This window comes from Protopterus annectens, chromosome 7.part0 (genome assembly GCF_019279795.1).
Source record: "Protopterus annectens isolate FY-2018-M chromosome 7.part0, PAN1.0, whole genome shotgun sequence".
In the NCBI taxonomy this organism is placed as follows: Eukaryota; Metazoa; Chordata; order Ceratodontiformes; family Protopteridae; genus Protopterus; species Protopterus annectens.
The window spans coordinates 220,774,029-220,798,899 of record NC_056739.1 but is presented as its reverse complement, the minus strand read 5'-3'; the positions used below and the strand labels follow the sequence as shown (position 1 = coordinate 220,798,899).

At 43.0% G+C, this 24,871-nt stretch overlaps 1 protein-coding gene across 1 annotated transcript in view; it reads right to left on the bottom strand.

Moving 5' to 3' along the window:
- The window catches only part of DENND2C (DENN domain containing 2C), a 1,562,444-nt gene that overhangs the window by 113,583 nt on the left and 1,423,990 nt on the right, over positions 1-24,871 (bottom strand). The window contains exon 13 of the mRNA XM_044076720.1: positions 23,341-23,489. Within this exon, the coding sequence (XP_043932655.1) occupies positions 23,341-23,489 (149 nt within the window). The remainder of the gene's footprint in view (positions 1-23,340; positions 23,490-24,871) is intronic.

The window sequence follows — 24,871 nt, the reverse complement described above, 5'->3', positions numbered from 1 at the left end:
ATGAAAAACATAACAAAAGACAGTAGCCTTAGGGATTCATGAAGAGAGAGTTTGTTTGGAAACTGGTAAACCCATAGCTCTGGGAAGAAAGGACACAAAAAGTTGATCAGACTTCCTAATAGACTTTTTGTCAAGATAAAAATCAGAGTTGTCTATGTACATCCAAGGAATGCAGAATCCTCTCACTGGGGGACTGCAGTGAAGGGAAGAAAGTAGGCAATTGGATGGACTGATCAAGAGACATCTTATTTACCACTTCAGGCATAAAGGCTGGATTAGTTCTCAAAGAAGCTCTCTGTCCTTGTGAAAAAACAAAAAAGGGAGGCCAAAGCCATCAATGCCTGAATTTCAGAGATCCCCCTAGCAGAGGTTAAGGGTACTGTCTTCATGTACAAAACTTTAGAAAAGCAGTGGCTGCTGGCTCAAAAGTGGCCTGAGTAAGCTTCTCTAACACACAGTTAAGATCTCAAGGAGGAGGAACTGGCTTCCTAGGAGGTCTCATGTGTAGGACACCTTTAAGGAAAAGATTAACCTCTGCCCTGGAAGCTAAGGGGAAAGTCAATGGCAAGCAAGCAGACAAAGCAGAACAGTGGAGTTTGACTGAGGAATAGGAACAATAAACTGTTAAGCAACTCACACAGGTAAGAAAGCACTAAAGGAATATCCACAAAGAAAGGATCCTCATTTCTTTTCACCACATAGAAAATCTTTTCCACTTGGAAATGTAAGACTTTCTACTATTATGTTTCCTGGCCTCCTGTAAAACCCTAAGCATGTCCTCAGAAAACAGGTGCCTGAAAGGGATCAGAGGCTGATCGCCTTCAAGGTCATCTGCAGAGTTGACAGATGTGGATGGATCAAGGACCCCTTGTCCTGAGTGAGTAGGTTCAATCGGTCAGGTAACTTGCAGTGATGACCCTTGGTTAATTGTAGAAGAGGGAACCAGTGCTGTCTTGGCCAAAAGGGGGTCACTAGCAAGATGTTTGTTTTTTCCTGCAGAATTTTCAGCAGGACTTTCTGAATCAGAGGGAAGTGGGGGGGGGGGTGCATAAAGAAATTTTCCCTTCCATGAAAGGGTAGAGTCCACCTTCCAAGCCTGAAGGTAAGAGACCCTGGCACTAAAAAAGAGGAAGTTGTCTATTCAATGGGGAGGCAAATAAGTCCAATTCTGGAAAACCCCACTGGTGACCTAGATCCAACCCATGTGAAGCATCCATTCTTGGGATTGTGTCATGGATCTGCTTAATACATCTGCCATTGAATTCTGAGCATGCAGTGTCACTTTGTATTGAATAGCCAATTCTCATGCTTTGATGGCTAGGAGACAAAGATGGTAAGATTTTGTGCCCCCTGCTTGTTTATGAACCAAAGGGTAGTAGTACTGTCTGTAAGAATCCTGAAGGATCCTGGCAGGAATAGAGGATGAAACGTCTGCAAGGCTAGAATCAGAGCCCTCACCTCTATGATGCTGATGTGCTCCCTTCTTTTGAGAGGGGGAACCAGAGACCCTGCACTTTTTCTGGAAGCAAACATTGCTCCCCATCCTAAGACTGAAGCATCTGTGAAAAGCTGCTGAGCTGGCTGAGGAACCTGAAGTAGTCGGTTAGGGTTGGACTGCGTTGCTGCATTCACAAATGTAGCTCTGTTTTCAGGCAAGGTAGAAGAGGGATCAAGACATCTAATGGATGAGCATGCTGGGACCAAACTGTCCTTAGGAACCACTGGAACCTTCTCATGTGTAATTTTGCAAAAGGCAATATGGGGATTGTGGAGGCCGTGAACCCCAGCAGTCTCAAACTCCCTGGCCGTGATGGAAGAAAGGGGCAGAAGAGACTCCATGTATGCTGTGAGGGAATTTGCTTTTTCTAAAGGTAGAAAAAACATCATCAAGTCTGTCCGGAAGCTGCATCCCAGGAATATGAAATCCTGACTGGGGGTTAGACTTGCTTTTTTGAAATTTACCGAGAATCCTAGGCCCTGCAGAAAAGGAATAGTTAGGTCCAGTTGATGGAGTAATAGGTCTGGACTGCTGGCCAGAAAGAGCAGATCATCCAAGTAGGGGTAAACTTGTCACCTTCTCAGCCTCAGAAAGGCTATTGCTGGGTCTAGGCACTTTGTAAATACTCATGGAGCAGTGGAAAGACCAAAAGGAAAGGCAGAAAACAGAAAGTACAAAGAACCCACCAAGAAACGTAAAAACTTCACAAATTGTGGGTGAATAAAGATATGCAGACAAGCATCCTTGAGATCCAGAGAGGCTAAGAAGGCTTGAGGAGGAACCAATGGAAGAAGAGATTGCAGAGATAGCATCCTGAAAGAAGGCACCACCAGGAAGGTGTTCAATAGGGATAGGTACAGAATAGTTCCCAAAGGAATGTATTTTCTTGGGGCAAGAAACATTCTGGAATAAAACCACTTTCCTTGCTGGTCTGGAGGAATACCCTGAATGGTGCCTTGGTTGGAAAGTTGAGCAAGCAGCAGAGGAAACAGATGCAATTGACTGGGGGAGGCTGAGGTATCCCCTGAAAGGGGAGAAAAGTCTTCCAAGTCAAAGAATCCTTTTTGGATAACTGAAATCCCCCAGGGATTTCCCTCCAAGCTGACAGGGAAAGAGAAAGACAGAGACAAAGGAGTATGACTTGGAAGAGAGAGTTGAATGTCACAGAAGTTTGCCTGGGCTGAAAGGGCTGCTGATGAAAAGGAACAGAGGCAACAGCCTTAGACTGTGGAAGTCTTCTGGAAGACTTATGTGGCCTAGTAGCAGAAGGGGTAGAAGAAGAGGAATGAGCAGGTTTCCTGAAAAAGGTAGTCTAGGTAGGGAAATTGCTATGGAATTTAGGGACTGGAGAAACAAGTACATGTTTCAAATCCTGGAGCTCTTTACCTTTTTCTTTAAGAGATTTAAAGAGGGCAGAATTGTCCAAAGGGGCATCAAGCAACTTGGCCTTAATGTCATCAGGGAGTGCCTACAGATGTATCCAGGAATACCTCCAGAGAACTCCCTGGAAGATGCCTCTACTGCTTCATAACTACATTTGATTGAATAGCTACCTACCTGGGAGGAAGCAGACAAAACAGAAAGAATCAACAACCTAGCCTCTGAGTCAGGTAACTGGGAAAGAGCCTAGGAAGCTTGAGAAAGCAAAGCCAAGGCATACCTAGATATGTGTGTCTGGTAGTTAATAGCACTGATAGCCAAGGTGGAAGAAGCATAGACCTTCTTCCCCAGCCTTTCAAAAAATGTACTTTCCTTCTCAGAAAGAAGTAACTTAGTAGAAGGAGATACCCGGGAATATTTGTCAGACGTAATGGAGACCACAGCTGGATTAGCCAAAGGGCATTTAAAAAGAAACTTACAATCTTCAGGGACTTTACAAAAATGGCCAGGCTTTTTGGGGGCAGGAGCTTGGGAGTATGAGGTTTTACAGGCAGATGCAAAAGCATCTAAAAAACCTGGGAGTACTGGAGGGACTGGTGAAGGAGCAGGGCCTCCAACTGAAGAAGAGTATAACATCTTTTTTGCTCCTCTGAAATTCGGGAAGAATCCCACTTAAAGAATTCCCTCATTTTGTTTATAGTTTCCCTAAAGGAAAGCTCTTCTATGGGGGAATCTACCCATTAGACTCTTCCTCTGGAGAAGCATATTCCTGAGGGGAAGGAATCTGGGTGGAGTACGTTAAAGTCATCATCCAAAGAATACCCTCAGAATCAGAGTCGAGTCCTGAACTTGACAATCCCCAGACTGCACAGAAGACCCTGACAGCAACACAGGAGATGAAGTAAAAGCAGGTAATGAAACAGGAGAAGCTAAAGCTGAAGGCCTCAAGGCCGTAAGAGCCTTAATGAAACCCTGCAAGAAAGCATCTCAATCCAATGAAGGTGTAGAAAGAACGGTGGTATACCTGGTCTTTTCCTTCTTTTTCACATGCTTCTCCTGTTGAAGACAATGCGCAGATGTAGGCCTAACATCCAACACATACTTACACTGATGGACAGGAACAGTTCCAGAGTCCTCTGAAATAACAAGTCGTGGTTCCTCCGAGTCGTCCAATCCAAACAACTGCATAGCCCTGGACATGCTAGGATCCCACTCCTGAAACCTTCCACTGCCGTACCTATCAAAGAAACGGACCCTATCTCCAAATCCATTGCTGGGTATTCACCAACCTCAAGGGGAATGTCAGAAGGAGAAGTTACAGCCGAAGAGGTTTTGGGCCAACCTTTGCTGACCTTCCTCTTCACAGACGGCCAAGAACTACCGGGACCCTCCACCATGTCTCTAGCCAGAAATTTAAGTCTTTGGTTTTCTAAATAAAGATTTAAAGCCGGCAGATGACTACACAACTTCTTAGGTACAATGGTTTGACACATGGAACAAGAGCGATGGTCATGAGTAGGCCCTATGCAGAACAAACAAAGCTCGTGACTATCGTTATGTGGAATTTGCCTTCTACACCTACACTTGCCCTTCCTGAGTGACATTAACAACAACAATAGGCAGTAGCAACAACATAAATCTCCTACAGGGTACTTATCTGAAGTTGAAAGATGAAACAAATAATATCCAATGGCAGACCGAACGTACAAGTCAGCCTTTCCAAATTGTGTCGAAAAAGTTCTGCAGATTGTACATGTGGATGTCCCTTTTATGGCCGACATTATCTGTGCCTTCCTGCAACATCCCTCATACAAGCAGTGGCTTTAAGCATTTGTACACAGGACAGACACTGGGTCATTGGGTGGAATACAACCCACATGTAAAGAATACTGCAACAATGAACAGAAGGACATCAACAATTGTTGCAGATTACAAACTTATCAGGGAAGGGAACACACTGGACATTGTTTTTCTAAGGAGAGGACTGTTAGTGTCGAGTTTTACCACGTTTAATGTGCTGTGATCATGGGGTTATAGGTTCATAAGTTGGTACTAGGCTATCAGTTAGTACAAGCCTAGCCAAACAATTCCCCGGATATTTCTTCCCACAATATTTAATTCCCTGGACAACTGACGTGATCCCTGGGGTGAATTTCCTATCTCCCATCCAATCGTCAAGGTTCCTTTTGAAGACGACCAAGGAGGCGCTATGCTTGACATGTATGGGCACTCTATTCCAGAGTATGGGGAGTCTCTGGGTCAGGAACCTATCCCTCCAGCATGTTTTGTTCATTGAGATGACAAGGTTTAGATCCCTGGAGCATGTGGCTCTGAGGGATTGGGATTTCTTTAAGTGGAGCATGTTCAACAGCTCAGGGTTTGACATGGCCTTGTATGTTAAGCAGACATCGCCTCTGAGTAGACGATATGCCCGAGAGTATAGATGGAGTTTTTTTAGATGGCCAGCATAGGGCATTTGCTTTAGACCTATGATTCTTTTAGTGAGGTATTTCTGCGGCCGTTCCAGCTGTTTGCAGATGTCTTGTGAGGTACATACCAAACGGGGCGTTGTACTCTATAACGGGTCTAATAAGGGATGAATACAGTGGGACAATGACCTTTTCTTCTGGATGAAAAGCCCTTAGTGATGAGGTGTGCCACATAGAAGGATTTCCTGACTGATGTGGCAATGTGGTTATCGAAGGTGAGACCACTGTCCACCTGTGTCCCTAAGTCTCTCATCACACTTTCGGTGTTTAGTGCACTGTCACCTATGTGGTAATTCATGGGTACATGTTTTTTCCCAAAGGGGATACCTATACATTTCTTGGCATTAAGCTTGAGCCCATGGTTCTGGCACCATCTGTTTCTGTAAGGCCCTTTTGCAGAATATCCACATCATTTGAGGATTCAGCAATGGCTCCTAGTTTGCAGTCATCTGCGAACTTTGTTAGCCAGAGTCCCTTAGTGTTGGCCTGTACTGCACAGAAGTACATGCCAAACAAGAGTGGTCCCAGGACTGAACCCTGAGGTACTCCACTTGTCTGGAGCTGGATTTGGAGTCGGCTACTTTTACAGTTTAGGTTCTGTCAGTAAGCCAGTTGGCAACCCATTGAGTGACATAGGGATTTATGCCCAGCTTAGTAAGTTTATCTATGATTCCAGAGTGCGGGATGGTGTTGAAGGCTCTGGCGAGGTCCAGATAGGCTGTGTGCACCACCTTACCCTCGTCCACAGCTCTGGAGACTGATTCAAGGAAGTCAATCAGATTCAGGAGACAAGATCGGCCCTTCTCGAACCCAAACTGGGTGGGGTGCAGTGTTTGAAGGTTGCCAATGTCTTTGTTTATAAGTTCCATGATAATGCGTTCCATGCCCTTGCAGATCAGGCTCGTCAGACTAATGGGACGGTAGTTCCCTTGATCCAAGGTGGATCCCCCTTGTGGAGTGGGATAACTGTAGCTGTGTGCCACTCAGTGGGCACGAAGCCTGAGGTGAGGCTATGATTAAACATGACACAAGTGAGGTGCCAGTTCATTTTGTAGTTCATGTAGTACACAGCCCGGGATGTCATCTGGTTCCATGGATGCTGTATTCTTAGCTTTGCAGCGTGCGGTTTCTACTTGTGTGGCCATGATTACTGGAATTTGGCAATCTTTTGGTATTGCGATGGGCCCTTTAGGGGGTGAAGTTGGCACTAAATCAATCTGCCAGGATATTGGCAATATCCTGTTGTAGCTCAGAGCAGATCTGAGCATTGCCATTTAGATTCTTGGCATAACTATAGAATGCCTTGTGGTTGTCTTTGGAATCTTTGGCAATTTTATTTTCGTAACTAGCTTTGGAGGATTTTATGAGGGATCTCAGCTTCTTACTGAGGCTGGTAAGGGAGTTTTTTGCATCCTGGGATTTTCCTCTTTTCTGCAACAGCTTCTTCCTTCTGTTGTACAGTTTGTTTACGGCAGGAAACCACCAGATTGGCTTCCTTTTTTTGGAGGAGAGCATCTTGGTTCTATCTGGGATGGCACAATTCATGCATGAATGGATGTGCTCGTACAGTGCCTTAGTGTAGGATTCAACAGTCGAACTTTCATTTCCCATCTGCATGGGTGACATGAAGTTTGCCACTTCTGACTTGAGTAGCATGTAGTTGGCTTTGGAGAAGTTTTTTGGGGAGGTTTCCTTACTGGGGGGTGGGAGTGGGATGTGGATGTCAAGGGTAATTTGCTTATGGTCAGACCTGACCAATGAGGGGCTGACCACTGGTGTGGAGCATCTATCTCCTATTTTGGTAATGACCAGGTCTAGGATACTGGAGCCCCTGGTGGGACAATGGATTAGTTGATCCAGGGCGTTATAATTTATGAATTCCAAGAACCGTTAGGAAAAGATGTTGATACCAGAGTAGTTTTCCCAGTTAATGGCAGGGTAGTTGAAATCACCCAGTATTAGGGTGTTTTGTTGTATCTTATTATTTTCCAGTACGTTTAGAAAGGTGTAGTGAGAATCTTGGGGCATGGTGGGGGATCTGTAGCAAGCTATAATTTGGATTGCCGTCTTACCTAGTGTTAGTTGCACCTGGAGAATTTCAGAAGCATTGTGTTGGGCAACTAGCCTAGAGGTGTGAATATCCTTGGTGAATATGGAGACTCCTCCACCTTTAGTGTTTTGGTCTTGGCTTGGTGCCCGAAAAGTGTGGTAAGAGTTGTAGCCTGGTATTGCAGGGGTGCTCTCTGGAGTCATGAACCAGGTCTCAGTTATTACACAGATATCGATGTTCTCCATTTTTAGGAGTGCATTGAGAGTGTGCATTTTGAGGTTTAGACTTCTAGCAATGAGTAGCATTACCTTCAGATTTTCCATGCTTGTATCTGTTACGGTGATGGTTTTGTACTTTGAACCTTGCCTAAAAAAGGCACTATATGGGTGGCAAGAGCTTTAGCCAGTAACCTGAATCCCAGTGGTGACAGGTGCAGACCATCTCTAGCAAAGCATCATGGTTTGTCGATCATATCATCCCAGGCAGACAGATACTGGATCCCCTTTGAATAACACCAGAAGCTTAGCCAATTGCTGAAGTCAATCATTTTGTCTTTATACTGTGGTATCATTCTGGGTGAAGGCAGGATGCTACTCAGGGCTAGGGTCATAACTGCCTGGGCCACATGATCTGAGAGCTCTTCCATGTCTCTTTTCATGTAGTCCAGGGAGGTACATCTCAAGTCATTCACTCCAACATGGACAAAGACAGAGTCGTATTTGTACTTGTTGTGGAGTGATTGAGTGCATGAGTTGTGTGGCAGATCCTGGCACCAGACAGCCAGATGACTGTAATTTTCTCCTTGCTCAGCCTGGTGAGTGGGACATCAGTGTGCCTGACTATCGAGTCACCTATGTCTAAGGTGTTGGGTACGTTGTCTTGCTTTGGGGGCTGCTGTTGGGTGGCACACTGGTGTTGTAAGCTATGTGTCACTTTGGTTGTGACTGGTGTTTGTTTGCGTTTCAGCTTTGGAGGTCCTTGTTGCTTGGGCAGGTTAATGTTAAGGGCATCCGCATATGTGGGTTTAGTGTTGCTATGTGTGGGTGTTGATGGTGTGGGTTTTAAAGGGCTATGTGTTTCTTGAGGTGTAGTGCAGGTGTTAACCTTCTCCTCTTGACTGTCTAGCACAATCTTGGCTGGAGAGAGCTTTGCTTCCAATTTGGCTATGTAAGTGCATCTCGCGCAGGTTGTAGTGTTGGGTGGTAGGAGGAGAGGGTTGTCTGTGTACATGAGGCAGTTGCTGCATTGCCCCAGTATGCCCATATTCACCAGGTGGACAGGAGAAATCACCGGAAGCTGACCCTTGGACATGCCTATTTAGGTGCTTTCTTTGTAAAGTACAAGAGCGGTTTTCCCTTACCTTTGCAAGGTACTTTGCAATTATAGGCTGTTTAGTGCCTACGATTAATTTCTCCTTATTAACAAGGAGAATTGAGTGCTTGTATCAGTTTAAGGCTTCCTAGTGCTTTCCAGCAGATTCTAGAGCAAGTGCTAGTCATAGGGGTTCAGAATTTAGAGCTACTACTGAGAAACCAGCTAGTTCTAAGGGAAAATTTGAAGAGCAGACTTTCTGGCACCTGGAATAGTTTAACCGTAGCCCCGCAGTGCTGCACGATGCAAAAAATGCACAAACATGCACGTTTTTAATCCAGAAAGTTGAAAGGGATAGAAATCAGCCCAAAATGACTAATAAACTTACATTTTCAGAGCTGGAAACCACTCCTCTAGTGTTAGATAGGCAGCACAATGCTCACCACTCCCACTGGTAAGCAGTAGGACTTCCCTCTACCACAGCAAGGTCTGGATAGCTCTGAACACAGAAAATAAAGTCTTGAAACCAGCAAAGCTTGGGATCTGGACTATACTAGCTAGGAAAGGCGGGAAAAGAGCAAAAAAGATAGTATTTTTTTTTGTTAAAACAGGCTAAACAATGCAATAATACAGTAAATAAACACAGAAAAGGCTAATGCACTTGAGTGTGTAGCCCTAAACAGTAAATGCAAATAAAACTCTACAAAATTAGCAATTTAAATCTTTTGAATGAAGCAACGCAAGTGCACAACTGAAAAATGAATAAGTAGTTAGTCTACATATACAGAAAAGTGTATATATATATATATATATATATATATATATATATATGCAGAAAAGCAGCTTAAACACACAAACAATTCAGATGCAGTGCAACCTAGAGAACTTGAGTTGTAGCAATATTAAGGCAAATACAATTTTAATAAATGCACTAAAATATACTCTATATTTCCAAAATGTTTGAGAAGCACAGTCAGAACACAAGGAGGTTCGGGCAATTTTTTTTTTTTTTTTTTTTTTGTCAGAAAGGGAGAAAGGAGGAACAGAAGGAAAGAAACTAAGTGGGATGGCCTTCTCAGATGTTCTCTCTGTATTAGGTAGAATGAGCTAATGACCCTAGACTGGGAGGAGTGTCCCAGATCAAATTTACAGTTGGGGTGGGCAACTGCAAAGCCACCAAGTATAACAGCAAGACAACAACAGGGAGGAGGGGTGGAAAACAATACTAAAGCTAGTATCCTATTCTCTTTTAGACAGTAAACACTACAGAAATGTTTATCACAGCAGTGAGCCACAAAATGTAAGTTTTTAAACAGATAAAGGAGCAAGGAGACTCTACAGAATGCTTTTAACTGCAAACAAATCAGTTATATGATACACTCCTTGGCAGGAAATCAGAACAAACAAATAGGTGCTTAAGAAGTACAGAAAATACCTTTCACACTGTGAAACAAGCTACAAAAGTTTACAAACAGTGTGACAGCAAAAAAACTTATTTCTCAGGTCCTGTAAGGCAGACAATTTTAGTTTAACCATGCAGATTAGTTAATAGCAATAAAAACAGTAAAAAGTATGCAGCAGGCATAAAAAGTGCTATATATATATATTGCTAGAAGCAATAACCAGTATAAATAATTAAACCACTGATAGAAACGTCTGTCAAAATGAAATCTATGGCAATGTAAAGGAAATTAGCAGATTATATGGAAGCAATATAGTCACTAGTAAAACTACTTGGAGTGTGGAAAAATTGCACAAGGAATGTGGCAATTTCTGAAATGTAAACCATTTGGATACAAACAATAAACAAACCTATCATCAGGATCTAGGTACACAAGGTCAGAAGGCTATATTTCATAAAAATAACATAAGGTGACAGAAAAAAGCAGAAAATGATAAATTTAAAAACTGCTGATACATTAACTTGTTTTAAGTCAGTTATGGTAATATTTAAAAAATAATCGCCCCCAACCCCAGCATCATGTTTCAGCTGGCCCCTGATTACTGAACAAAACTGTTGAAAAGTGTCAGAAAGTAACTTTTTAATAGATGAATTTACAAGGGGAATAAGATAAGAGATGTGTAACATGGAACTAGGTGTATAGTGGAGCTGTGGACAGTAATGGGATTAGAAGGAAGCTGTTTAGGAAATCAAAAAACACGTGATGACTTTTGGTGGTGGATACAAGTGAATTTAAGTACACTTTTATCTGCTTGTTTGCATATAGTACTGTATTTAATTTATTTATTTGTGTTTTTCGCTGAATATTAACAAATGAAGTTGTGTCTCTCTCTCTAGAGTACTTTTTAGAATTTCTGTGTAGCCATTGATAGCAGTGGGGGGATGAGTTTCAAGCTCATCACTGACATTCTGTCTTGCCTTATATAAGTGGTACATTTTGAGTTATCTCTGCTTAATATCAGAGCTTTGGCCGACTAACATCTTGAAATCAGCTAGACATATAAGTGAATTTAAATACACTTTTATCTGCTATTTTGTATATAGTACTGTATTTAATTTATTTGTGTTTTTCACATATTAACTCAACTGAAGTTGTGGCTGTCTTTCTACAGTTAGTTCCCCACCCACCTTCCCTGTTCTTGTTTTGGTGTTAATGTTGGTGGCTTTGAAACTGCCTGCCCCTCTTGTAGATTTGTATTTGGATACTCCTTCTGAGTGCAGTGAGATCATATTCTGATTTCAGGCACTCCTACTGTGTACAAAGAGAGCATTTGGGAAGGACAACGTCTGTAGCCACTTAATCCTGCTCTGTTCCCTCCTCAAAAAAAAAAAAAAAAAAAGTATATACATATATACATATATATATATATATATATATATATATATATATATATAATTCAGCTGCTCTTACTGTAACTGTCTTAGGTGCTCTTCTGCGTGCTATCTGTTCAGTCGCTCTTACTCTGCACTTATTACTGCTTGTTAGTAGCCTTCTAATTTACTGCCTTCTGCACTTGTTTTTTAGTCATTTAATTTAATTGCATTTATTTTAACTGTATTTGCCGTAGTGTTTGAATTGTATTTACTGCTGTTTTAGCTGCTTTTCTGTAACAAAAAAATAAAAATTATAAGCTTGTTTCTTGCCTTTCCTGTAACTAGTCAAGTCCAGATACAGACTTGCTGTATGCAGGACTGTTGGTAAGCTTCTGAGCCCCCCAAGCCTTTATGTGTTGGAGGGAAGCCTTCTAGCTTATCAGTGGGAGTGGTAAGCACTAGGTAGCCTAACTACCCATGAGAGGAGAGGTTCTTGGCCCAGAAATTGTAGTTCATTGACCATTTGGACAGTTTGTCCGTCTCTTTCAACTTTCTGGTTTAAAAGACCACATCTGCGCTTGTTTACCATTTTTCCTGTAACTAACCTACTGGGTAGCACTAGAAAGCCTTAAACTGATACAAGCCTTCTAGCTTAGAAGAGAGACTTTGGAGTGATTAAGTATCAGTTTTCTGTACTTTCTTGCTGTACTTAACTGGTTTCTGCCTAAACACAGATTTTCCAGTGTTTATTGTGATTTAAAAGCTTGTTTTTTTTCACATACTGTACTTTTGACTGCCTGCACTTTTAAAAAGTTTTTTGGTTAAATAATGTTTAACTGTTGTAGGCTACAAACTAAAGCTCGATAGCCTTTTCTGATAGTTTGTAGTCATTTAAAGCGGTTTTAAGTGAATTTTTTACTGTTTTTGCCTTATCTTTTCAAAAAAACAAAAAAATTCCGTGTTTCCCACCTTTCTAAGCTAGTATAGTCCAGTTTTCAGGGCTGTGATACTAGTATTTGAGTTGCCCATAACTTACTTGGATAGAAGAAAGTTTCTCTGTTCACCTGTGAGACAGGGGAGCTTTGAGCAACCTATCTGTCCCTGGAGGAGTGGTTCCAGCCCAGAAGTTAGTAGTTTATTGGCCATTTTGGGCAAATTTCTCTCTCTTTCATTTCCCAACAATAAAAACCACGTTTGCATGGTTTTGCACACCAGGCAGTGCCGGTTAGCTACGGTTAAATTATTCCCGGCTCCACTAAGTCTCCTCCTCAGTTTTTCCCTTGAAACTAGTCTAACTGTCAACCTAAGCACTCAAAAAGCATCTTACAGCCCAGCACTTGCTCAGACCTAATAGCAAGCACTAATATACCCTGACACTGACTGCCCAGCAGGACAAGGCTCTTTATTTACCCCTCACCAACCAAGCGACAAAGCAGCTCACCCTACTATTCAGGCATGACCGAAGGGCAACTTCAGGTGCACTCTCCAGTCCAGCTGGTGAATCTGGGTATCCTGAGGCAATGTTACAACTGCCTCATGTACACAGACAACACTCTCCTCCTACCACTAAACACTAACACATGCGAGAGATGCAATTATACAGCCAAACTGGAAGCAAAGCTGTCTCCACCCAAGACTGGAACAGATAGTCAAGAGGAGAAGGTCAACACTTGCACCACATCTAAAGCCGCACACAGACCTACTAAAACAGCACTGGCAAAAAAATACACATAAATACACAAAATCATACTCGGAGGCTCTAAATAAAAACTTGCAAAAGCATCAGAAACCTCCAAAGCAGGCATCCAAACAACCTGCACTTCCCGTCACAAACCAGACAACACACAAAACACAAAATCAGTGTGCCGCACAATCACAGCCCTTAAGGCAAAATAACATACCTAACACACTAGTAATAGGTGACTCTATAGTCAGGCACACTGATGTCCCACTCACTAGGCTGAACAAGCAGAAGGTTACTGTTGGCTGCCTGTCAGGAGCCAGAATCCGCCACATAACACAAGCACTCAGGTCACCCGAGAACAAGTACAAATATGACTCTGTCATTGTTCATGTTGGTTTGAATGACCTGAGATGTACCTCCCTGGACTACATGAAAAGAGATATGGAAGAGCTCTCTGATCATGCAGCCCAGGCTGGTATGACCCTGACCCTGAGTAGCATCCTGCCCTCACCAAGAATGATACCTCAGTATAAAGAAAAAAATATCAATTTCAACACTTGGCTAAGCTTCTGGTGTCATTCAAAGAGGATCCAGTGTCTGTCTGGCTGGGACGACATGCTTGACAAGCCGCGTTGCTTTGCAAGAGACAGCTTGCACCTGTCACCCCTAGGCTTTCGAATACTGGCCAAGGCTCTTGCTGCCCCCATATTGCCTTTTTTAGGCAAGGCTCAAAAGTCAAACCCACCTCTGTAAACAGCACAATTAACAAAAAACTGAGGATTATGCTACTCAGCGCCAGGAGTTTAAATCTCAAAATGCATGTGCTCGAAGCACTCCTCAGTATGGAGAGCGTCGACATCTGTGCAGTAACTGAAACCTGGTTCAAGGCTCCAGAGAGCACCCCAGCACTACCGGTCTACAACTCATACCACACATTTCAGCTACAGAACACGGACCAAAACACAAAAGGAGGGGGTGTATCCATATTCATCAAGGATACCTACACCTCTAGGTTAGTGGCACAGCATGACACCTCTGAGATCATCCATGTGCAACTAACATCGGGCAAATCTGCAATGCAAATTGTGGCCTGCTACAGATCACCCTCCGTGACCCAGGACCACCACTCCACCTTTCTGGAGACACTGGAAAACATGAAGGTCCTACCGAACACCCTGATATTGGGTGATTTCAATTACCCTACCATTCACTGGGAAAACTACTCAAGTACAAATTCCCAGGCCCAGCGCTTCCTGGAATTAATCAACTCAAATGCCCTGGATCAGCTGGTAAACTCCCCTACCAGAGGTGAAAACATATTGGACCTGGTCATCACCAACATGGGCGACAGGTGTTCCACACAGGAGGTCAACCCATCACTGGTTAAATCAGACCATAAACTAATCAGTCTGGATGTCCACACCCCACCACCACCTCCAACTAAGGAAACCACAGTAAAGCAAACTTCACCTTACTTAAGAAAGAGGTAGTAAGTTTCACAGCCCCCACACTAAAAGATAATGCTGCCCAAGATGCAGAAACCTTTACAAATGAACTCTATGAGCACCTACAAGGATGCATGGATCATGCCATCCCTAGCAAAACCAAGACTCAACTCCTCTAAGAGAAGGAAACCAGTTTGGTGGACCCCTGCAATAAACAGGCTATACAACAGGAGGAGGAAACTAGTTCAGAAAAAAAGCAAATCCCAAGAAGAAAGACATCCCTGATCAGTATCAGTAAGAAACTAAGGTCCCTCATGAAATCATCCAAGGCTAACTTCGAAAGAAAAATAGCCAAGGATTCAAAAGATAACCACAAAGCCTTCTTTAGCTATGTTAAGCATCTAAGTGGCAACTCGCAGATATGCACTGAACTAGTGCAAAATAGCATAAAATATACTGAACCTACTGATATAGCCAACATCCTGGCAGATAGATTCAGTGCAAACTTCATCCCCCTTCTCACCTCCAAAAAGGACCACAACAATACCGGAAAAGTGCAGTGTCCATAGAATGGTGCACAGCAATGGTTATTCCTCTCCACAAAGGAGGGGTCACAACTGACCCGGGTAACTATCGCCCCACAAGCCTGATTAGCCTGGTCTGCAAGGCTATGGAGTGCATCATCATGGAACTCATTAACAAAGACATTGGGAACCTCCAAACACTTGACCCGACCCAGTTCGGCTTTGTTAAAAGCAGATCATGCCTACTAAACCTGGCTAACTTCTTCAAGACAGTTACCAAGGCCATAGACGAGGGAAAGGTGGTTCACACAGCCTACCTTGACCTCACCAAGGCTTTCAACACTATTTCCCACTCAGGTATTACAGAAAAACCCACCAGCCTGAACATAAACCCCTACGTCAAGAGATGGGTTGCCAACTGGCTTACAGACAGAACTCACACGGTAAGAATAGCGGGCTCCAGGTCCAACTCTAAACCAGTCACAAGTGGTGTGGCAAGACTCGGTCCTGGGATCCCTACTGTTCGGTATATATTTCTCAGAAGTACAGGCAAACACAGGAGGACTATGGCTAACCAAGTTCGCCGATGACTGCAAACTGTGAGCCATAATTGACTCTCTGGCTGACACGGACATCCTCCAAAAGGGCCTTACTGAGACGGATACCTGGTGTCAAAGTCATGGCCTCAAGCTAAATGCCAAAAATTGCACAGTCATCCCATTTGGGAAAAACAAAACACCCACGAATTAACACAGAGGTTGCAGCCCCCTTAATACAGAAGAGGTAATACGAGATCTGGGGACCCAGGTAGATGGTAATCACTCCTTTGACAATCATATTGCCAAAGTAGTTAGGAAATCCTTCTATGCGGCCCATCTAATTACTAAAGGGTTCATATCTAGAAATAAAGAGGTTATCTTGCCCCTCTACTCGTCACTCATTAAACCCATCAGAGAGTACAATGCCCCATTTGGGATGTACCTCACAAGACACTTCCAACAGCCGGAAAGACCACAAAAGTACCTCACCAAGAGGATTACTGGCCTCAAACATATGTCTTATGCAGCCCGACTGAAAAAACTCCAGCTATACTCAGTGGCATATCGCTTACACAGAGGTGATCTCTGCCTGACTTACAAAGCCATGTCCAACTCGGAATTGATGGACATGCACCACCTAAAGAAATCCAAGTCACTGTGAGCCACACGCTCTAGTGAGCTAAACCTCGCCTCAACAATAAATAGAACATGCTGGAGGGAGAGATTCCTGTCACAGAGACTCCCCATGCTTTGGAACAAAATTCCAAATTACATCAGGCAGAGTCCCTCACTAACACTCTTCAAGAGAAACCTTGACGAGTGGATGGGTAACAGAAAATACACCCCTGGAATCACTTCATTGGCTCTGCTTGACAGAGGATCAGTTAATTAATCAATGGGCAGTGAAAGCCGACACACTCTGGCTAGGCTTATAAATCCCCTCAGACAGACAGCCTAGTACCTACCTATGAACCTCTCTGTAGGGGAGAGCTGTGAGGTACTAGGCTGGGGAGCTCTGCTGGTTAGAGTGCTCAATTCTGACCAGAATTTGCATGGATGTTATTTAAGGACTGCTTTTTTAACAAAAATATGATGCTCTGAGGGATCTTGTGACTTTTTTTTGTCAGAACTTTTAAGTAAAGTGATACATTTCCTGATTTCTTAAGTAGGCTTGGACTTCCATTCTCACCATGCTTTGCCCTTCATGTCAAGGAAAGCTAAATTCATGGGTTACCAATCTCTTTTTATTTTGTTTATACAGTACAGCAATGACGAGAATATAGAGATAGTGAGGGTTTTTTAACTGAGAAGGAAGGTTTCTGGCAATAAAGTTATCAGTGCACTAAACTGTAGATGACTGGTCTACTGGTAAGTGCTGTTGGAGTTTGGAAATACATGCTGGCACCTTTTACTTTGTGGGAGGGAACAAGTAACTTTAAAGGTCAAAAAGGAGTAGTCAGTGTGGGGGGTTGAGAAGTGAGAAGTGGAGATTTTGTTTGGTAATAGAGGTGACTTCTTTATATTGATGACTTTCTGTGGCTTCATCTTATTTGGGTACTATACTTCATGGAGGTGGAGGCTTAATGTAGGGCAGTGGGGTTGATAAAATGAGGGAAGGTGGTGTTATGTGGTGGCTCAATATGGGGGTACTTTTTATGTTTGGTGCAGTTTGTTTGGCATACAGATTTGCTTGCTTTGTACTTAGGGAGGTTTTCGAGACACAGGAGAAACTATGGAAAATGACAGAAGTAGGTAGGCTAGCGGGAGTGATGAGTGGGGGATGTATAATGAGGTGTGAGGTGATTTACTGAATGAGAGACTATAAAACAGTGTTTTCTAGGCTGGAATGGTGGGGGTGTATGCATGTTACTATTGTAGCAGAACGGGAATGAAAGAGTGATGAGGAGAGTATATTAAAGGATCACGTGCAAGGATATTTACACATGCATGAATGACTCAGTGATCTAGGTAAATACTGCTAGTTGCTTTAAGAATGGTGGAAGTATAACCGTGTTAGTAGGGGAATACAGCTATTTCCACAACCTCCTCTATTTTTAATCCACTGGGCGGGGGAGACAAGTAGACCATGCAACTGTCTACAAGGCAGTTAGCCAAACAGTGCAGCAAGGACAGGAGCACATATCTTTCTCAGCTATACTTAAAGCTAACACACTGAACTGAGACTTGCATATGGGACTGAAAAAAGAAGTTATGTTCTTATAATGTTCCATCTGCATTGTTGATCTTCATTCATTCATTACTGATGGGTTTGAGTCGGTTGATACAACAAGCTCGCGCCAGCCAAAAACTCTCAAGCCAAGTCTTACCCATAATACCGTTCTCCTCAACTCCTCAGATTGAGTTTGTCCATAAGGATAGAAAAAGCGGAGGCTTTATCTGAGCAACAGCCCTATGAGGTAACAAGGACCAAATCTGAACCTCCAGGAGTACTTTGGAGGGAGGTAGGAGGGTGGGATGCAATGAATGAATGAAGATCAACAACAAAGATGGAATGTTACGGTAAGAACATAACTTCTTTATCTGATGTTGTTAATCTTCATTCATTCCTTACTGATGGGACAGAGTCCCTATCTACTTTATGTCATGGGAGGCCCTATGGAATGATATTCCTGAGCACCATTGAGACAAAGGATGCTTTTCCCCTGGAGACCATATCCAATTTGTAATGAGTAATAAAGGTATGAGGTGTTGCCCAGGTAGCTGCTGTGCAAATGTCTTCCATGGAGGCTCTAGAATGAAAGGCCACCGAAGTGGACCCTGATCTGGTGGAGTGAGCCTTGACTTTAGTTGGAAGAGTTATTTTGTTCTGTTGATAGACAAAGTGATGCAATATCTTAACCATTTTGATAGAGAGACTTTGGAAACTGGCTTGTCCAATCTTGGACCTGTAAAGGATAGGAACAGCTAGTCCGATTTCCTGATTGATTTGGTGCTGTTCAAGTAAAAATGTAATTATCTATGTACATCTAGCAAGTGTAAATGGTATTCACCTTTGTTAGAAAATTTTGGGAAGAAAACTGGCAAATCAGTGGACTGGCTGAGATTTGAATCTGAAATAACCTTGTGCAGAAAGGAGGGGTTAGTCCGAAGTGATACTCTCTCTTTGTGGAAAATGACATATAGGCGATTTACACACAAATATATTCTCCTAGCTGAGGTGATGGCTACCAGGAATAAGGTTTTCCAGGACACAAACTTTATAACACAGGTGGCTGAAGGCTCAAATGGTTGATAAGTTAAATTTTGTAAGACTAGAGTCAAATTCCCAGGTTCAAATGGGATCTTTAAGAGGGGGTCTCAAATGCATGACTCTCTTTAGGAAGGTTTTGCAGAGACGGTGGGACATTAATGAAGAATCATTAAAGTCATTATGAAAATTGGAGAGAGCTGCTAAGGTAACTGTGATGGTAGAGACTGAGGCTTCTGATTGAAGTAAAGTTGACAAGTATTCTAAAACCTTATGGACCGGGGCTGAGGAGGAGTCTAGTCCTTGTTCTGTAGCCCAGATCACAAACCTGCCCCATTTACTATGATAAAGTTTCCAGGTGGATGGCTTATGAGAGGCCAGAAGTATCCCTCGCACTGGGGAAGATAGATTATTCTGCCTGGCAATCAATGGAAGTGGAGAAACCAAGCAGTCATCTTGAAACTCGGTTGGTCGGGATGGTCCAGCCCCTGTGGATGAGACAAGAGTCCTGGGGTTGGATCCAGAGTCCACGGGTAGTGAACCAGGTAAGGCCATAGGAAGGGGAACCAGACTTGATGGGGTCAATAGGGTGCAATGAGGATTCTGTTGTGCTTTCTTTAACAACTGGGGAATGAGGGGGAAAGGAGGAAAGGCATAAAGTAGACCTAGGGTTAACTGTGTATCAGAGCATCTCTCAGTGACTCCCCCTGAGGAAGTACCAAGGCAATGCAGCTGCTGCATTTGTGGTTCGAGGGAGAGGCAAAGAGGTCATAGCAAGGCTGGCCCCAACGACGAAATATTTGTGTCGCTACTACGGGTTTGAGACACCACTCATGAGGCATCAGAATCTTGTGGTTACTAAGAGAAGGCAGCTGGAATCTATTGCCCATTGACACACTCTCAGGGCTTCCCAACATAATGGGTAGGATCTGATTCCTCCTTGCTTGCTGATATACCAGACTACTGACATATTGTATGACTGGACAGTAACTGTCCTTGACAGGAGGGTCGCTTGGAATGCTTGCAATGCTAAAAGCACCGCCCTCAGTTCTAGGACACTGATATGCAGACTGGCCTCTAAGGGGGACTAAGTACCTTGGATGGTTCTTCCCTGAAAATGCCCCCCCACCCCATCAGGGAGGCATCCATGGTCACTGTGGCTTTGGGTTGAGGGGGTGAAAAAGGGTAACACCATATCTCCTCTTCTGGCTTCATCCACCAATTCAGATCTTGTTTGCATCGGTTTGTTATGCGCCTTGGGTAAGACACTAGGTGTGTCATTATCGACCACTGAGATGCTAGGAGCCACTGAAACAACCTGGGTCCTATTATTTAAGCAAACTCTTAAAGTTGCGAAAGCTGCTTCGAATGTGTTTACGCGAAATGGCAAAATGCTGAAAAGCAAGGAACAGCAATTTTTTTTTTCCTACCGAAAAAATCACTGGGCCGTTTTTGGGACTTTGTCATTTCCTCCACTGTGGTGTGATCTCGGAGTTGGCATATTTAAGTAGGGGTTTGTGGCGTGCACAGCCCCCCACATGGGGGGGTCTTGGGGGCAAAGCCCCCCACTTTATTTTGTGTTTTTTTTTTTTATATGGAGTAGCGATTTGTTTTCCCTGGGGAAAGAATAGCTGATCCGTGTGTTCAACATTTTGCATTTTCGGACTGTTTGGGTCGATTATATAGCGTTTGCTAATATAATACAGACCCAGCAGCCTCATATGGAATCTCGCTAGTGGGGCTAGAGTGATCGTTGCCGCTATGGAACTCAGCAGTTGTAAGACCAATCTGATTGGAACTAGGTCTTGAGAGAGTATCGCTTGGAGTTGAGATGTCAACCTTTGTAACCTGTGATGAGGTAAAGGGACTAGGTAGGATTTTGTGTTGAACATCGCCCCAATGAACTCTAAGGTTTGAACCAGTACGAGCTTTGACCTTTCCTTGTTTATTGAGATTCCTAGAATGTTTGCCAGTTTTAGACTATAGAATACGGCTTGAAGCAGTAGACTCTTGGTTGGAGCGGTAAGGAGCCAGTCTTCTAAATATGGAAACACATGGAACCCTTGCACTCTCAATTGTGCTGTTATGACTGTCATGCATTTGGTGAACACCCTGGGGGCTGTGGAGAGACCAAAGGGCAGTACTCGAAATTGGTAGTGACTGGCTCCCAGCTGGAAGCAGAGATAACTTCTGGATTGTTTGTCCATGGAGCACATCCAATAGTCTTTTTCAGAAATGGAAGGACAGACAGAACCATGACCATCTGGAATTTTGTCTGACGAACTTGTTCAGAATGCTGAGGACCAAAATTGCCCTCCAGTCCCCTGTCTTCTTTGGCAATAAAAACAATCTTGAATAAAATCTGGATCCTATTTGTTTTGGTCTGGTGGGACTGTCTGGATGACTCTTCTTCTAGCAGCTTTAGAACTTCTTGTGCTGCTGTATCCCTCTGACTGGGTGGAACATCGGGGATTTGCTATGGTGGCCTGGGGTAAAGGTCGAAGGGGATGTGGTAACCTTTGGTCATTATTGTCTGCACCCAGGAATCTGATGTTATGGAGTGCCAGGCCAAGTGGTGCAGAGAAAAATGTCCTCCGACTGCTTCCAGAGGTAAGCAATTGGGCCGCTCTTTTGGAGCGCTGACCAGAGAAGGAATCCCTGGAGCCCTGGCTGTGCGGGCCACCTCTGCCACGGAAGGGGCATCTTCTTGATGAGTTCCCCCCTCTGCCCCGGGGAGACAGCTCACCATGTGTGTCACGAAAAGGCCCTTGGGATTTTTTGAACCACATCTTCCCACCTCTCTGATTCCTGGTATAGGATCACGTTGAGGAGCAGAAAACCATACGTCATTGGCAGACAGGGTCTTTCCATCCTTTTCACACCTGGCTAAAGTGTCTAACTTTTGGGCCAAACAAGGAGGATTCATCAACAGGAGCTTTGATGAAGGAAGACCTGAAGGGGTCCGCAAAGTTGCACAAGCACATCCAGGTGTGACGTCTCATGACAACACCGGTATTAGTTGTTCTGTATGCCCCCTCGGCTGTATGAGCGATTAACCACATAGATGAATTAGAAATGGACCCTAGAGGGGCAAGCTGAGAGGGAACTTTGTCATGTACCTCATCAGGCAATACCCCCGTTAAGGTTCCTGAAAGGTCTATAATCAGGTCCCTCTGAAGACGGGTAAAATGTGCCAGATAGTTCAGCGACAATATGGCGAAGGTCGCTGAAGTGTAAGTCCGCTTCCTTAGTCTATCTATCATCCGGGACTCCCTGTTCGGAGGATGGACAGTCGAACTTTCTTCAGCAAGTTCTTTTCTAGTGGCCGCCGCCACCATAGAATCTACTGTCAAGCCTCTCGACCAGTGGGGCTAACCTTGTGGAGGAGAGAGAATTTTATCAGGTCTTTGGGGAATTGGCTCAATGGTGTCAGGGGCCTTCCAAGCACGCTGCATGATGAGTTTGATCAGCTCATCCACAGGTGGGGTCACCCAGGAAGTAGAGGGTCGAGCACGGAAAGCCTGCAAGAATACAGATTCCTCAGTAGAAGGGTTGATGAACTTCCAGACACTCCTCTGTTTTATGATTTCCAGTATGTTCCTGAATGAGACATCCTCAGGGGGTGACCATGGTAAACGCACCCCCTAGAAAGTCACAGCTACCAAGGCTATCTTCAGAAAGTGTCTGTACATCTTTTTTGTGTGTACACATGTTCAAGTGGATACGTTGATGAAGGTTAAGGAAACAAGAGGTATCTGAGTTGCTACTGGGGTCAATGTGAGCAGGAATAAGAATCCACACTAAGCATTTGGGCACACAGTTAGAAGCATACATAAACAAACAGCTTTATATCTGTACAACACAGCTACCCAGTCTCCAAGAAAGAGTCTATCAGCCATAACAGGGCTTCCCTTGAACAACAGTATCCGATCTTGCTCTGATGCTGGCATTTGGTAAAACGGTAATGCCAAAATTCAATGCAGCTGACCTTACAGAAACACTGCAGTGATACAAGTCAGCAGCCTACAAAAGCACATTAAAACAATCTGCACAAGTTCTGAATGCATTTCCTTCTAATGCCTTAAAATGCAGTTCCACAAAGCTATACTGGATTCTGATTCAGACTGCACATCCTGGGGAAGGATCCAATGCACATTCAATGGAGTAAACCCCTAAGAATTAAGTCCTCTTATTAGAAGCATGACATTTTGTCATTTGCAACTTATACAAAATGGCAACAGAAAAGAAAAACAAGTTTAACAAACACGCAAAATAAACTATGCAAACAAGAAAATTCATCAATTACGCTTTTACAGCCTGATCAAAGTTACTTTGCTACCCTATATCTAAGGTGAAGTAACATCTGTAACTATACGTCTTATAATTCAGCCAATAATGTGCAGATTTAGAAACTGGTGAAGCAAAAATTCAGTTACCTTAATTTATCAGCAACAAAAATTACTCTCCTTTCCAGCAGGAGAGATGCAAAAACTTGGACAAGATGGTGGATACTAAGACACTGAAACAGACACTCAAAATCTATGTGCTCAAGGCGAGAGTCAGTTGGTCTGCACAACTCAATTACCTAGAAACAAGGAAAAACTTTTAGTTAACACTATTACAGGGCAAAAGAAACGTGTGACATTTTACATGCGAGTATCTTCAAGCAGTGCTACAGAACACTCTTGTGTAATGACGACTAGATTCACAAAGAAAACAAGACTTCAATGGGAACATTTCTGGCACAGACAAATGTTCAGTGAAACATACTCATTTTTAGAATTGAACACAATCTTTAATACAACAGTAACTTTGTGGTAAAATTGTTTGAGTTGTTTCACTGTATCAATTTATTCTTATATGCAATAAAGGTTGTAGAAAACATCTTTTACTGTTTTCTTAATGTTGGTTTATTAATATCAGTTGTTAAAAGAAAACAAAAAAAAAACAAAAAACTTCAAACCAATACAAAAAATGTTCATCTCAACAGATCCTGATCTAGTTTTTCATGGAAAAAAACACATATCACGCATTTCACTATCCTTGGGTTAATTTCCTCTCGAGAAAAAGGAGAACAAAGACACAAAAGAAAAAGAGCAAACCAATCAAACTAGAATAAGGTGGCTTACATTATATTATGTACATTATATATTATTCACAAGAACACTATATTTTTCTCCAATCTTTCAGATTATATCTAACCCATTTCTGACCAAACATTATTTACCTAAAGTATTTAAATGTTGAGGATATGAGTAGAGTAAAAGTAAACCAGCATAAAAGAATATAAAATGTGGCAACTTTATAAAAGGAAGAATCTAAAAATAAAGATAAAGGGTTAACTGCCTCTCCCTAGATCAAGCCAGACCATCTTAAACAGACTGTATTTCAGAGATGTCTTGAGCGAGTATTAGCAAGGAGTAGTTTGTTCAAATTAGGGAAGGTAGCTAATTCCACAAGATGGAGGCAAAATAAGCAAAAGACAGCCTGCCTGAGATCTCTAAATGAGTACACCAAACTGTCAAGCAGCCCCTCACATGAGAAACTGTAATGCCTGGCAGGGGTGTAGGGTCTCAATAACTCCTTTATGTGGGCAGACCAATGATTGTGAAGAGCACAGTAGATAAGATACCTGACTGCAAATAAGCAAGAAGTGCAGATCAAACAAGACTGCCACAGTTTAACTATATAAAAAGTTGTGGATATGTCAATCAGTAATCTTGTGCCACAATTTTGCACAAGCCAGATCATCTATTAACCTGTGATACACTCCTAAGGTACAAACAAGTTATTTTGATGACAGCTGACAGCTATAACTGGTCTTGGTGTGTCACCCTGTCATCAAATACAGTACCTACATCAAGATACTAAGGCACAAACTTAAACTAATTTCCTCTGTAAGTTAAGATGGAAAGCAGTGGAAAATGAGAAGGACAGAAAACAAATCAACTCAGTCCAGCAAAAAAA